We start from the raw sequence: 13,748 nt of genomic DNA on the forward strand, positions 1-13,748 counted from the left end.
GTTACGCAGCTGAAATCCAAGTAAAAAAATGCAGACCCTGTTTGTATTTTCTTGTAATTTATTAAAAGAAGGTACACCACCATCTTGTGCCGACTAAACTGACTTGAACGCACCTGATGTCGTAATTACGACTTGTCAACTCGTAAGTACGAACGTCCCAGGAGGACTTGAACGCAGCAGTAGATAAACGGATTTGAGTGATAAATAATCAATGTCTAACCTGATGAAAAAATATAAATGTAATGTGCATTTGTTGTTGCCGTAAAGCAATCCGCACTTTTCACGGAATTTCGTACCCGCTTACTAAATTTACTCATAGAACAGACGTTTGAAGGAGAGTGGGAACGATTTTGATATTTCAGGTAAAAAAAATAAATAAATACATACAGTTGCTTTAACATTTGATTTAGTTGTGTCTGATGTTTTTTGAATCCGTTTTAATTAGATCCTGTGAAAGGAGCTCTAGAAGCAGAGCAGTGTTTGGACAAGTGCGATGCGAGTGCTGTTGTTTACCAGTTAAATCGTGTCTTTGTAGTGTCACTCGTGAATCTGGGTCGAACAACTTCTGACTGCATTGTTTTTCTTCTTTTTTAGACCCAGACAATTCAGCTGGCCCTGCAGAGAACGGTGGAGTTTTACAGACAGAGGGAAATCAGGTACATCACGACATGTCAGCTGTTTCTCTTAGACAGTAATGAGAAAATAGAGTTTCAGAAGAGATCTCAACCATGTCTCAAAATATGCTAACACACCAAAGTCTGCAAACAAAAGACAGAAGTCTTAATATGAACTGGCATATTATCTTTCCGCATAATTTTATAGCTCTATCCACCTTAGTTTTATCCTGTTTTTATACAGTCTATGGTTTTAACGTAAGAATGGGCGTGGCTTTTTGTAATTGAATGTGCGAGACATCCGGTGACATATTTACTTGTCCTTCATGCTGCTTGATTTTGCAAACTGGTATTTGTTATCATATAATTTTAATGTATTATCATAATCGTAAACACACTGGTTTGTGGCGCAATTAGTTTTACTCTTTATTGCGTTTTGATATTATTTACCTGTAGCGGCTAATGAATCGGAAGTCTCGCACATTCACAGGAAGTAGTTTAACGTTACTTCTGTTTTGCAAAATAAGGTGGATGCTCTTACATACAGTACAGTGCATTTTTGACACCAAATTCACAAAACAAACGAATTTCATGTCATGTGATGCAAAATAACAAAACAAAGTAACCCATTTTGAACACTAGATCTAATGATTAATCGTTTCAAATCTAACAGACGTTTTAGGTTTTTATCAAAATTTGTTGCTTGTAAAATGTGTGCGGTTTTCGTTACAATAAATGACACTTGGTTTGACATTTTGTACAAATGCAATGACACCCATTATATACTATAAAGCAAATCTCAACTGCCTGATTTAAAAATTTTTTTTTATTTATTTCAGCTCATATTGTATCTACAGGTGCATCTCAATAAATTAGAATGTCGTGGAAAAGTTCATTTATTTCAGTAATTCAACTCAAATTGTGAAACTCGTGTATTAAATAAATTCAATGCACACAGACTGAAGTAGTTTAAGTCTTTGGTTCTTTTAATTGTGATGATTTTGGCTCACATTTAACAAAAACCCACCAACTCACTATCTCAACAAATTAGAATACTCCATAAGACCAATAAAAAAAAACATTTTTAATGAATTGTTGGCCTTCTGGAAAGTATGTTAATTTACTGTACATGTACTCAATACTTGGTAGGGGCTCCATTTGCTTTAATTACTGCCTCAATTCAGCGTGGCATGGAGGTGATCAGTTTGTGGCACTACTGAGGTGGTATGGAAGCCCAGGTTTCTTTGACAGTGGCCTTCAGCTCATCTGCATTTTTTGGTCTCTTGTTCCTCATTTTCCTCTTGACAATACCCCATAGATTCTCTACGGGGTTCAGGTCTGGTGAGTTTGCTGGCCAGTCAAGCACACCAACACCATGGTCATTTAACCAACTTTTGGTGCTTTTGGCAGTGTGAGCAGGTGCCAAATCCTGCTGGAAAATGAAATCAGCATCTTCAAAAAGCTGGTCAGCAGAAGGAAGCATGAAGTGCTCCAAAATTTCTTGGTAAACGGGTGCAGTGACGTTGGTTTTCAAAAAACACAATGGACCAACACCAGCAGATGACATTGCACCCCAAATCATCACAGACTGTGGAAACTTAACACTGGACTTCTTCCACGACATTCTAATTTATTGAGATGCACCTGTATATTAATTTCTACTGCTTTATATAAAAATGAATATATAAGTATGTCTAAATTTATCCTCATACAGTGCACTCATGTAAATCAATATATACTAGCCTATATATCGAATTTTTTTTATTTCGTCCAAAATGTAACTATACTATAACCCAGCTCTTTATATAAAGTTAGATATATACGTATGTTCAACAGAATATTCACATAGGGTGATATAAACTATAAAGCAAATCTCATCTGCTAGATTGTTTATATTGTCATAAAATTTAACTATATTATCACCCAGCTCCGATCTGCTAAATGCAACTAAAAGATATTATAATTTAAATATTAACATCATGATTTTCTGTAAAGCTGCTTTGAAACAGTGTGTATCGTGAAAAGTGCTATACAAATACATTTATCTTGACTTGACATGCAAACATTTATAAGTGTCCAAATACTTTTTGGGGTCTCATTTATTTCTATTTTTATTCATCCATAGGAATATCTTAGACAAAGTTGAAATGCAAATGTAAATGGATGAAATCAAGACCTTCAGTTCTCCTGAGATATGAAAGAGAAACCTCTGAGCTATAATATTTTCTTTTGATATTTTGGTTACCCTTTTTCCTAACTCTTACCCTGGTAAATGTTAATCAATCTCTCTTTCTCTTGCAGTGGACAAGAGTTTGTACGAAGTTTGTCAGACGAGCAGAAGTGTTTGTTTGAGAACTCTCGCTGTGACAGCCAGACTGACATCTCAGGAATACTGAAATACACAGCAACTATTTTAGGTAATTACACACTAGGGCTGTGCAATAAATAGAAATCTCAATATGACCATGTGCAATTATTAAACCTTAAAATGCTGCAATTTACTTTAATAAATACAGTATATGTCATGCATACTTCAGAGTATACTATGCATACTCAAGCATGCATGTGACTTTTTTTTGTTGGCTCAATATATATATTTTTTTTGTCTGCAAAGTGGTCACTTTTAGCATGCATTGACAACACAAAGTGCTTTAGCTTTATTTTGCATCATAAACGCAATGTTTCTCATGATTTTTTGACCAAATCATGCCGCTTTAGTGCACACACACAAAACGGCAAAACTTTGACCTCAATACACGCTCACTGACACTTTCCTAAAAACTCCCTCCATTGCTGCAGTCTCCATTCCCGAGCTGTTGCTAAGATACTAACTCTGCCATCCCTAACGAGAACACATTTATAAATAAACCGCAATGAGCCATTTGAACTGAGCCCTGCCCAGCTAAACCTACTGCGCATCTCGCTTTTATGCTGCAGAGCCACAGCGTTTCACGACGCGCTTATACTGCAGCTATTGATTATTTTGGTAATCAATGGTTTCGCTGGGGGCCAGACCTTTAAACTTTCCATCTTTATGTGAAAGCATGTTTATAAAACAGATAGTTCTGCTAAATACAGATTGCATGAGCCGTGTTCATTCCGATGTAAATGTCAGTAATAATCTGTGACTGTACGTTCCATATTATAACGCAATGCTGCTATGTTTATAAAAGCAATAAGCCACTCAACGGCATGCCGTATTACCTCTCAAGTGCTGCATTGCTTTTACTCAGAGGTTACTGCATAATACAAATATGAATTCATTTTAATATACACCACTGTTCAATTGTTTGGGGTTGGTAAGATTTTTTAAATGGTTTCATAAAGAAGTCTCTTTAGTTTGGAAGCTTGTTTCTGCCATGGACTAAAAAAATTATAAAGGTAGTTGTGACTTTTATCTTACACGTCTGCAGTTGTGAGTTTACATCTCGCAGTTCTGATTTTTTCCCCACAGAATTCTAAGGTAACACTTTGCAATTTTTACTTTTTTGGGGGGGAATTCTGAGTTTATATCTCAAAATTCTGACTCTTTTTTTTTTTTTTTTTTTTTTAATCAGAATAGCCTTTGTGCACAGCCAGCCTTGTACTCTTCTAGGTTGTCCATAAAATGCGTTGCACAAATTTTTGCAATTTTTATGTTTTTCCTGCTGAATTCTGATTTTACATCTTTTACATCTTTTTTTTAAACATTTTTTTCCTGCCACAGAAAAAAAAAAAACGGTAATTATGACCTTTTATGTCACTATTCAGATTTTTTTTCTAGCAATTTATATCTCACAGTCGAATTATTATCTCACAATTCTGAGAGGAATGCCAGAATTGTGAGATAAAAAGTTGCATTTACCTTTTTTATTTTTTATCCTATGGTGGAAACAAGCTTCCATACTTATGCTCACCAAGGTTGGATTTATTTTATTAAACACACAGTAAAATCAATAATATTGTGAAATATTGTTACAATTTAAAATAAAATGTTTCTATGTGTATATATATTTTTTAATGTAATTTATTCCTGTAATCGAATCTGAATTTTCAGCATCATTACTCCAGTCTTCAGTGTAACATTATCTTCAGAAATCATTCTAATATGCTGATTTGCTGCTCAAAAAACATTTCTGATTATTATCAATGTTGAAAACCGCTGTGCTGCCGAATATTTTTTTGGAAACTGATACATTTTATTTTTCAGTGTCCACAGAAAGTTCAAAAGAACAGCATTTATTTGAAATTTAAATCTTTTGTAACATTATAAAAGTCTTTACTGTCACTTTTAATCAATGTAATGCATCCTTGTTGAATAAAAGTAATAATTTATTTTAAAAAAAATTATTATTTAACTAAGAATTAAATTAAAATGCATAAAATGTATTATAATTGTTCATTTCTTAAAAAATATATATATATATTAAGAAATTAACACTAATAATAAATTTTATGCATTTTAATTTAATGTATAATTTTATATATATACAGTATCTCACAGAAGTGAGTACACCCCTCACATTTTTGTAAATATCGACTAGTAATGTATTTTTTTTTATTAAAAGATTATTAAGCAAAGTTATCGTTTTTTGCATTATTTTTTTTACAGGCGTGGACTTTGCCGACATACGTGGCCGATTTGGGGAGGAATTCTTTGGCTTGTGTCTGGAGGAGAACGAGAGGGTTCTGCGAGCTCTTGGAGGAAACCTGCAGGACTTTTTCAATGGTTTCGACGCTCTTCTAGAACACATCAGAACGTCCTGCGGTCGCCGAGCGTTGTCCGAGGCTCCTTCTTTCCTATGCAAAGACGCTCCTCAGGAGAGCGAAGAGACGAATGCGGAGAGCGACGTGGGACGGACTCTTCTCCTCCACTGCTTCAACCCCGACACTACTGTGGGCGTGGCCATGCCGGGCTTGATCCGAGCCGCCGCACGACGCATCTACCAATCAGACGTTTCGGTGGAGGAAGCTCCTCCCACGTGGCTGCACACGGCCAATGAAGACAGCGAGCTCTCTGCTGACTCCTCCCCATCTTCATCTCCATCTCCATCTCCGCCGTCATCTTCATCGCCCGCCTGTTTGTCCTTCCTCATTCGAGAGGTTCGGACTCAACCCGCATCCTCGTCGTCGCACACCGCCGCATCTCGCCAGCTGTCGCGCTCGCCGCTGGATTTGCGCATCGGTCTGAGCACGTTTTGCCGGGCCTTTCCCTTTCACCTGGTTCTGGGACCCAACATGGAGGTCCTGCAGGTCGGGGAGGGGCTTCGAAAACAGGCCAAGAGTGACCCGCACCGGACGCTCACCTTCAACAACAGCTTTGAGCTGGTTTCTCCCAGAATCCCCTGTTCCTTCCAGAACATTCTGCTCCGGTTGTCCACGCCGTTCACCATTCGTACGCGACCTGACGGATCGGCACTCGACAGCAGAGATAAGGTAAGAGAATCAGTTGGGTAAAAGATGTGAATTTGTGTTTGTTTAGGTGTGAAACATGCTCTTATTAACTCAACAGCATGTGCCGCCCAATGCTTTCAGTTCAACAACTGTCCAAGTATAATAATTTAATCTATGTCATATTTTAGTCAGCAATAATTTGACAGATTACATTTTTTTTTACACCGATTCAGACTATTTTGCAACCCGTTTGAACGATTCATTGAAAGGAACCAACTCAAAAATTATTCATTCAGAATTTGTGGAAAAAAAAACATTAAAAAAATTGTTAATTGAAATAAAGCTGAAATAAAATAGAAGATGAAAAAAATTAACGTAAATTTTAAAATGTTGCATTGGCAACTAACTAAAATAAGTTTAAGTACTAAAATTACTAGGGATGCACGATAATGGATTTTTGCCGATATCCAATATGCCGATAATTTTCATCTCTTTTTGGCCGATAGCCGATACCGATATATAATTATTTTTAATTTTGGTTAGTTTTTAACAAGAACTTATTTGTTAGAATTAAATAAACAATAATAAAGTTCTTTTATAATGACAGTACATTGAATATTTGAAGATAACTATAAATAAACTATATATTAATCACTGAATTTTTTTTTCAGAAAGATGCAGTGTTAACCTTAACATTTTATTTTATGATTTAACATTTGTAAATGGTCTAAAGCAAAAGAGTTGTAAAAATTCTGAAAATCTTTTAGAGCTCATAATATTATTTGTGTATTTTGCTTTCATTTTATTCGAAGTAGGCCAACAGCGCCCCCTACGTAATTAAAACTCTTTTCTGAGCGGGCGGGCATTAGGACCCGGGAGAGGCTGCCGCTGCTGCCACGGCACCTGCTTTTACTGTTTACTCTTATCACACACCGAAAGCGTCATTCTGTATGTGCATTCTCAGTTTAAACGCAGCGATCCAAAAATGTGAATCTATTCATCATTCAGGTAAAACTTTGCTTCAAGAATGAGCCACAATGCTGACCTGATCTAATCACACTGTTGATGTGATCTAATCGCTAGCACACCCTGAGCACATGTGAGTTAATGTATTCCTCTTATCGGCAAGACATATCGGCATTATTTTTTATATCGGGCCGATGCCGATATTTACATTTAAAGCCATTATCGTCCGATTCCGAAATTAGTCCGATAATATTGTGCATCCCTAAAAATTACAAACTTGAAACTAAAACTTTTTAAAAACAGAAATAAAGCTAAAAATGTAATATAAATATTATTTAAAAAAAACTTAAACTAAAAGTAATTTTTTAAATGTAGTCATGGCAACTGACTGAAATAAGTTTAAACTGAATTACTAAAATTACTGATTTTTTTTACACTGATTCAGACTCTTTTGCAATCTGTTTGAACGATTCATTAAAATGAACAGACTCGGAAATGATTAATTCACAGAACTAAAAGTAATTTTTTAAATGTAGTCATGGCAACTGACTGAAATAAGTTTAAACTGAATTACTAAAATTACTGATGTTTTTTTACACTGATTCAGACTCTTTTGCAATCTGTTTGAACGATTCATTAAAATGAACAGACTCGGAAATGATTAATTCACAAACAGTGCATTGTTAGTTCTGATTCTAGCCGACAGAAAATACCAGACACATGATTTGATTGGCTAATTGGTTGGAAAAAGTAATATTGTGAGTTTGTCAATGCCATCCTGCTACTTAAATAAAATAAAAATAGTTTTATGTAATAGAAAAAAATTACAATAGCAAAAAAATCTTTATTTTTTGTGTCTAAAGCCACCTTCAGAAGTCACCTTCAGTTCAGAAGTCGTAATTTTGAGTTCATTGTTGTTATCAGTAACTAAAACTACTAAAAATGTGTTGAAATAATATATAAACAAATGAAAAATTAAACTAAATGAAATTTTTTAAAAATATTGCCTTGGCAACTAGGCTAACTGAAACAAGTTTAGGTTGAATTACTAAAATTATTAACTGAAATAAAACTAAAACTATTTAGAAATATTAAAAAATACAAAAATGACAAAACCACATAAAATTACTAAGAAATTAAAAAATGAAAACAGAGAAAAAGCTACTTTAATATTAATAATAGTTTATAAATAACATTAAAATAGGCTAACACTGATTTCGACATGATTTTGGCCGGAATTAAATAGACTTGTTCGTATTTCTTCTCATTTTCACATCTCAAGAAAGATTTTAGCGCTGGTTCAACAAAATAAAGAGCAAAGTCAACTCTCAACTTGAGTCCAAATGCATTAAAGCTAATTAACATTTACAATGATCCATATGTAAATCAGTTATCTTCATAATCCTTTAATTGGCTTGAAGAAAATCCCAGGTCTCCCTCTAATAATTACAACATTTTGGGGGTGTTCATGTACGCTCATCTCATAAATATGATCATTCTCACATGACTTGAAGGCAGCATTAGACAGTAGGAACGTGTCCTAATTACAGAGTTTGCCATGGCTAAAAGCTGTTGCCAAACCCGCAGGATTATTTCTTAAATCTGTGCAGATTATTATGAAATGATTTGGACAGAGCTGCAGCTTATGTTCTGATGCCGTTCAACCTGGAGAGGAGCTTTACCACACACACACACACACACACACAGACACACACACACACACACACACACACACACGCACACACACACGCACACACACACACTCTCTCACACACACACAGACACGCACACACACACACACACACACACACACACGCACACACACACGCACACACACACACTCTCTCACACACACACAGACACGCACACACACACACACACACACACAGCGCTGGCTCAGTGCTGGTAACCGGAAGGACAGTGGTTCGAATCCCATGAGGAGCGAGTCGTGTGATATCAGGACACTTCACTAAATAGATTTTTAACTGTAGTTTGTAAAGCTTTATAGATAGCTTTATAGAAATATAGATGTACGTAATATATCTGTACTGCAAATGTAAATATTAAAAAAAAAAATAGTTGATTTGTCAACAGTGAATCTTATTGAAGAATTTCTTTGCAATCCCTATGGAGAAAATGAATGGGAACCATGCAAGACTGGTTTTGCTTCAGAACCCAGATTTAAGTATTATTGAATCAAAACATTCAAATGTAATAATAAGAATAATAAATATTCAATAATATACAAAGTTGACACAGTGTTATTTTAGCTTTATAGATAGCTTTATAGAAATATAGATGTACGTAATATATCTGTACTGCAAATGTAAATATTAAAAAAAAAAATAGTTGATTTGTCAACAGTGAATCTTATTGAAGAATTTCTTTGCAATCCCTATGGAGAAAATGAATGGGAACCATGCAAGACTGGTTTTGCTTCAGAACCCAGATTTAAGTATTATTGAATCAAAACATTCAAATGTAATAATAAGAATAATAAATATTCAATAATATACAAAGTTGACACAGTGTTATTTTAGTACCACTGAGATACTATTAGCCTATAGTTTTTATTAATATTTTGAATTAGGTTTTATTTTTATATTTTATGCTTTAATTTAAATGTCAGTTAATGTTTTTGTTGTTTTTTAATTATTGTTATTAATTATTTAAAAATATATACTTTAATTTTTTATTGATATTTTGGATTAGTTTTTATTTGTATATTTTCTGTTTTCTTTTAAATTTTAGTTATATATTTTTTATGCAGTATATGTTTTATTAAGTTTTATTTCAGTTTTAGCTTTAGTTATTTTAGCACTTAAACTAAAAGAAAATGAAAAACAATGCCATGGCAACTAGCTGAAATAAAATAAGCAAAAATAGTTAATTCAGCTTCATTTAAAAAAAAAAAAAAAAAATCAGAACCCAGATTAAAGTGTTGATTAAATTGAAATCTTTAAAAACATCAAATGTAATAATATTTCCAAGAACGTAATACAATAATATGCAAAATTTATATCATGAATTTCTGAATAGGGAAATTGACAATATTAATTTAATTTTATTGTATTTAAGCTTTATATCAATTAACAACATTTTTCTAAATAGTTTTGCTCAATTACTATGCATTTTCTCCCTTTTTAAAATTTTTCTAGATAGGAGTCAAAAATACAGTACAAAATTATGAAAGTACTGGATACATTCAGTCCAACTGACTTCCTGTTTGTATTGTCATTTTTCATGAAATCCTGCCTTTTCATTGTGTAATCCTAACTATGTATGATTATATGACTTTGTATTATTTGCATTATTTTTCCTGCTGTCACATCAGAACTATATAAGAAATACTTCAAAAGCAGTGATAAATTTCAGAGTTTCGTCTCGATTCACGTCATTTAGCAGGAGCTTTTATTTTTACCCAGAGTAAGTTGCAGGGTGCTGATGGCAGGAACAGGCTGTTCCGCTGGAGACAGCAGTGCCTCGCTCTGGGGTACAGTGGTGATTGTGTTAGGAGAAACTTAGGAACAAAGCACTTTTCTTCAAGCTGTGTGTGTGTGTGTGTGTGTGTGTGTGTGCTGAAGCTGGTTACTGGACTGAGGATGATAAATGTGAACAAATATGAATAAACAGCATAACACCGTGTCAGCACTAAAAGAGCGTGATGCAATGCGACAAAAATAGATTATAATCAACGGTGTGGACAGCTGCATTCATTATCATGGGAGTGCTCTAGTTTTGTTTTATCACATCACATTGCATTTCTGTGTGTGTGTGTGTGTGTCCTGAAGCTGCTTACTGGACTGAGGATGATAAATGTGAACAAATATGAATAAACAGCATAACACCGTGTCAGCACTAAGAAAGCGTGATGCAATGCGACAAAAATAGATTATAATCAACAGTGTGGACAGCTGCATTCATTATCATGGGAGGGCTCTAGTTTTGTTTTCTCACATTACATTTCTCAGTGTTATTATTATAGTATTATTAATTTTATTTTGTTATATATTAATAAATATTATTCATGTTTTTAGTTAGTTTTTATTTTTATATTTTCTGTTTTTATTTGAATTTTAATTGAAGTTTTAGTTATTTTGTTGTGTTATTTTTTTATTTCTCTATATAGTTTGTATTTTTTTTTTTTTAATTTCATTTTTAGTTATTTTAGTGCATCAAACTAAACTAAATGAAAATGAGAAATGTTGCCCTGGCAGTTACCTGAAATATAACAACTTTAAGTGTTTTAAAATTACATTTTATTTCAGTTAACATTTTAGTTAACATAACTGTTTTTTATGTTTTGGGATTTTGTCAACTATAATTATAATACCTTGGTATGACGCAACAAAAATGGAAACCAATTAGCATAATATTATATCTGTCTTAAATAGTGTACAAGAACAGAAATCATGCATCTAAATTCATATTATGTTAAAAATACTATGTAAAAGGTGCCCATATTATTTCTGAATTGTTCATCTTTTTACATTTTCAATTAATATCGACGAACATTCATGCAGAACAGTGTTATTTTAGTATTATTTATATACCGTTATAGTTTTTATTAATATTTTGAATTTTAATATTCTCATTTTGCATTTCATTTTAGTTTACATTCTTATAATTTTGTTTTGTACTTATGTCCTTTTTATTAGTTTTTGTTCTTTTTAAACTATTTAGGTTTAATTTGTTAATTAATTAGTTTAATTGATTAATTTCTTTAAGCATATGTCTGTATCTCATTATTATTTCAGTTTTAGTTTTTGTTTATTTCTAGTTTTAGTGCTTCTACTTAAACTTATTTCAGTTAGCCATTTCTAAGTTTAGTTTTTCATCTAATATTTATATATTATTTTAAGTTTACAAAAATATTTAAGATTTAAGTACTAATGTAATAAAAAAAATAATTATATTAAATATTAATTTAAATACATTTAAAACTTTTTTAAAGATTTATATATTTATTTATTTATTTATTTAAAATATTAACAATTTAGTTTTAGTTAACGGTAATAACCCTGATGCAGATGCAAACTGAATGTGACTACGAGGTCAATGCTATCGATACATCAGTATGAATTGTATGAATAGTAACGCTCTTTCTCTGATTAGCACCTCGTTGCGCTCTGGAGTGCAAATGTCTTTTTAAAGCTCCCCTCTTCAGCCCTCGTTCTCTTTAATCTGTTGTTCTTTGAAGGATGGTGTTGTCAGATCTGATGTGTGTAAACGTGTTTTAGTGTGTCACAGAAAGCCGTTTGTTGTCTTGTCATGTAAAACACAGCTACATTAGAAAGCTCCGAATCAAGGTGGCTTTGCTAACAGAGAAGATAAATAATTAAACAGAGGAACTGATGATGAAATGAAAGTCAGGTGTCAGTTGCATCAGCGTGTCTGTTCTCCGCACCTGTAGCGTCTGCAGAGACAAACTGATTATGAATTGTTTGATTCAGCAGTAAATCTGTGCTCTGACTCCATCACTAGACTAGCAGTGTCGACTGCTGACTGTCTTCATGTGTTATGAGCAAACTGTTGTATCTCTCAACTGATTTCACAGCCAAAACAAGACGTTGTTTGTTGTGAATATTATTTCATTAATCAAAGTAATGAAATGTGCTTCCATCTATTTTTTCATTCATCTATCCATCTGTCCATCTATCATACATTCTCTTTCCATCCATCCACCCCTCCATCCTTCAATCGTTTGTTCTATTATTCTATCATTCCATCCATCCATCTATCCATAGTTCTATCTATCATTTCATGCATCCATAGATCCATCCATCCATCCATCCATCGTCCAACCATCCATCCATCCATCATTTGTTCTATCATTCCATCCATCATTCATTCTGTCATTCTATTGTTCCATCCATCCATCATTTGTTTGATCCATCCATCCATTGTTCATATCTGTCATCCATCCATCCATAATTTGTTCTGTCGTTCCATCCATCCATCCATCCATCCATAGTTCCATCCATCCATCATTCATTCTGTCATTCTATCGTTCCATCCATCCATCCATCATCCATCCATCCATCATTTGTTTTATTGATCCATCCATCCATCGTCCAACCATCCATCCATCATTTGTTCTTTTGATCCATCCATCCATTGTTAATATCTGTCATCCATCCATCCATCATTTGTTCTGTCGTTCCATCCATCCATCCATCCATAGTTCCATCCATCCATCATTCATTCTGTCTGTCATTCTATCGTTCCATCCATCCATCCATCATCCATCCATCCATCATTTGTTTTATTGATCCATCCATCCATCGTCCAACCATCCATCCATCATTTGTTCTTTTGATCCATCCATCCATTGTTCATATCTGTCATCCATCCATCCATAATTTGTTCTGTCGTTCCATCCATCCATCCATCCATCCATCCATCCATCGTTCATTCTGTCATTCTATCATTCCATCCATCCATCATTTGTTCTATTGATCCATCCAATCATTGTTCATTCTGTCATTATATTGTTCCATCCATCCATCCGTTATTCATTCTGTCATTCCATCGTTCCATCCATCCATCCAACCATCCATCATTTGTTCTATCGTTCCTTCCTTCCATCCATCCATAATTTATTCTGTCATTCTATCGTTCCATCCATCCATCCATCATTCATTCTGTCATTATAGCATTCCATCCATCCATCATTCATTCTGTCATTCTATCGTTCCATCCATAGAGCCACTTGCTTGACTCTATGACTCTCTCTCCTCTCCACCTGTAGCTGGTGTGTGGTGAGCGCACTGGTGCCGTCCGTCTGTGGCAACG

General features: G+C 34.0%; 1 protein-coding gene across 1 annotated transcript in view; it reads left to right on the forward strand.

Annotated features, from left to right (window-relative positions):
* Positions 1–445: 445 nt before the first annotated feature.
* LOC107725744 (guanylate cyclase soluble subunit alpha-2-like) overlaps positions 446–13,748 on the forward strand; it is a gene marked incomplete at its 5' end in the record, with an annotated part of 23,684 nt that continues 10,381 nt past the window's right edge. Inside the window, 4 exons of the mRNA XM_016535129.1 lie at positions 446–495; positions 595–656; positions 2,916–3,031; positions 5,206–6,029. Coding sequence (XP_016390615.1) covers positions 446–495; positions 595–656; positions 2,916–3,031; positions 5,206–6,029 — 1,052 coding nt within the window. The remainder of the gene's footprint in view (positions 496–594; positions 657–2,915; positions 3,032–5,205; positions 6,030–13,748) is intronic.

The sequence above is a fragment of the Sinocyclocheilus rhinocerous genome, unplaced genomic scaffold (genome assembly GCF_001515625.1).
Source record: "Sinocyclocheilus rhinocerous isolate Xijiao unplaced genomic scaffold, SAMN03320098_v1.1 scaffold215, whole genome shotgun sequence".
In the NCBI taxonomy this organism is placed as follows: Eukaryota; Metazoa; Chordata; class Actinopteri; order Cypriniformes; family Cyprinidae; genus Sinocyclocheilus; species Sinocyclocheilus rhinocerous.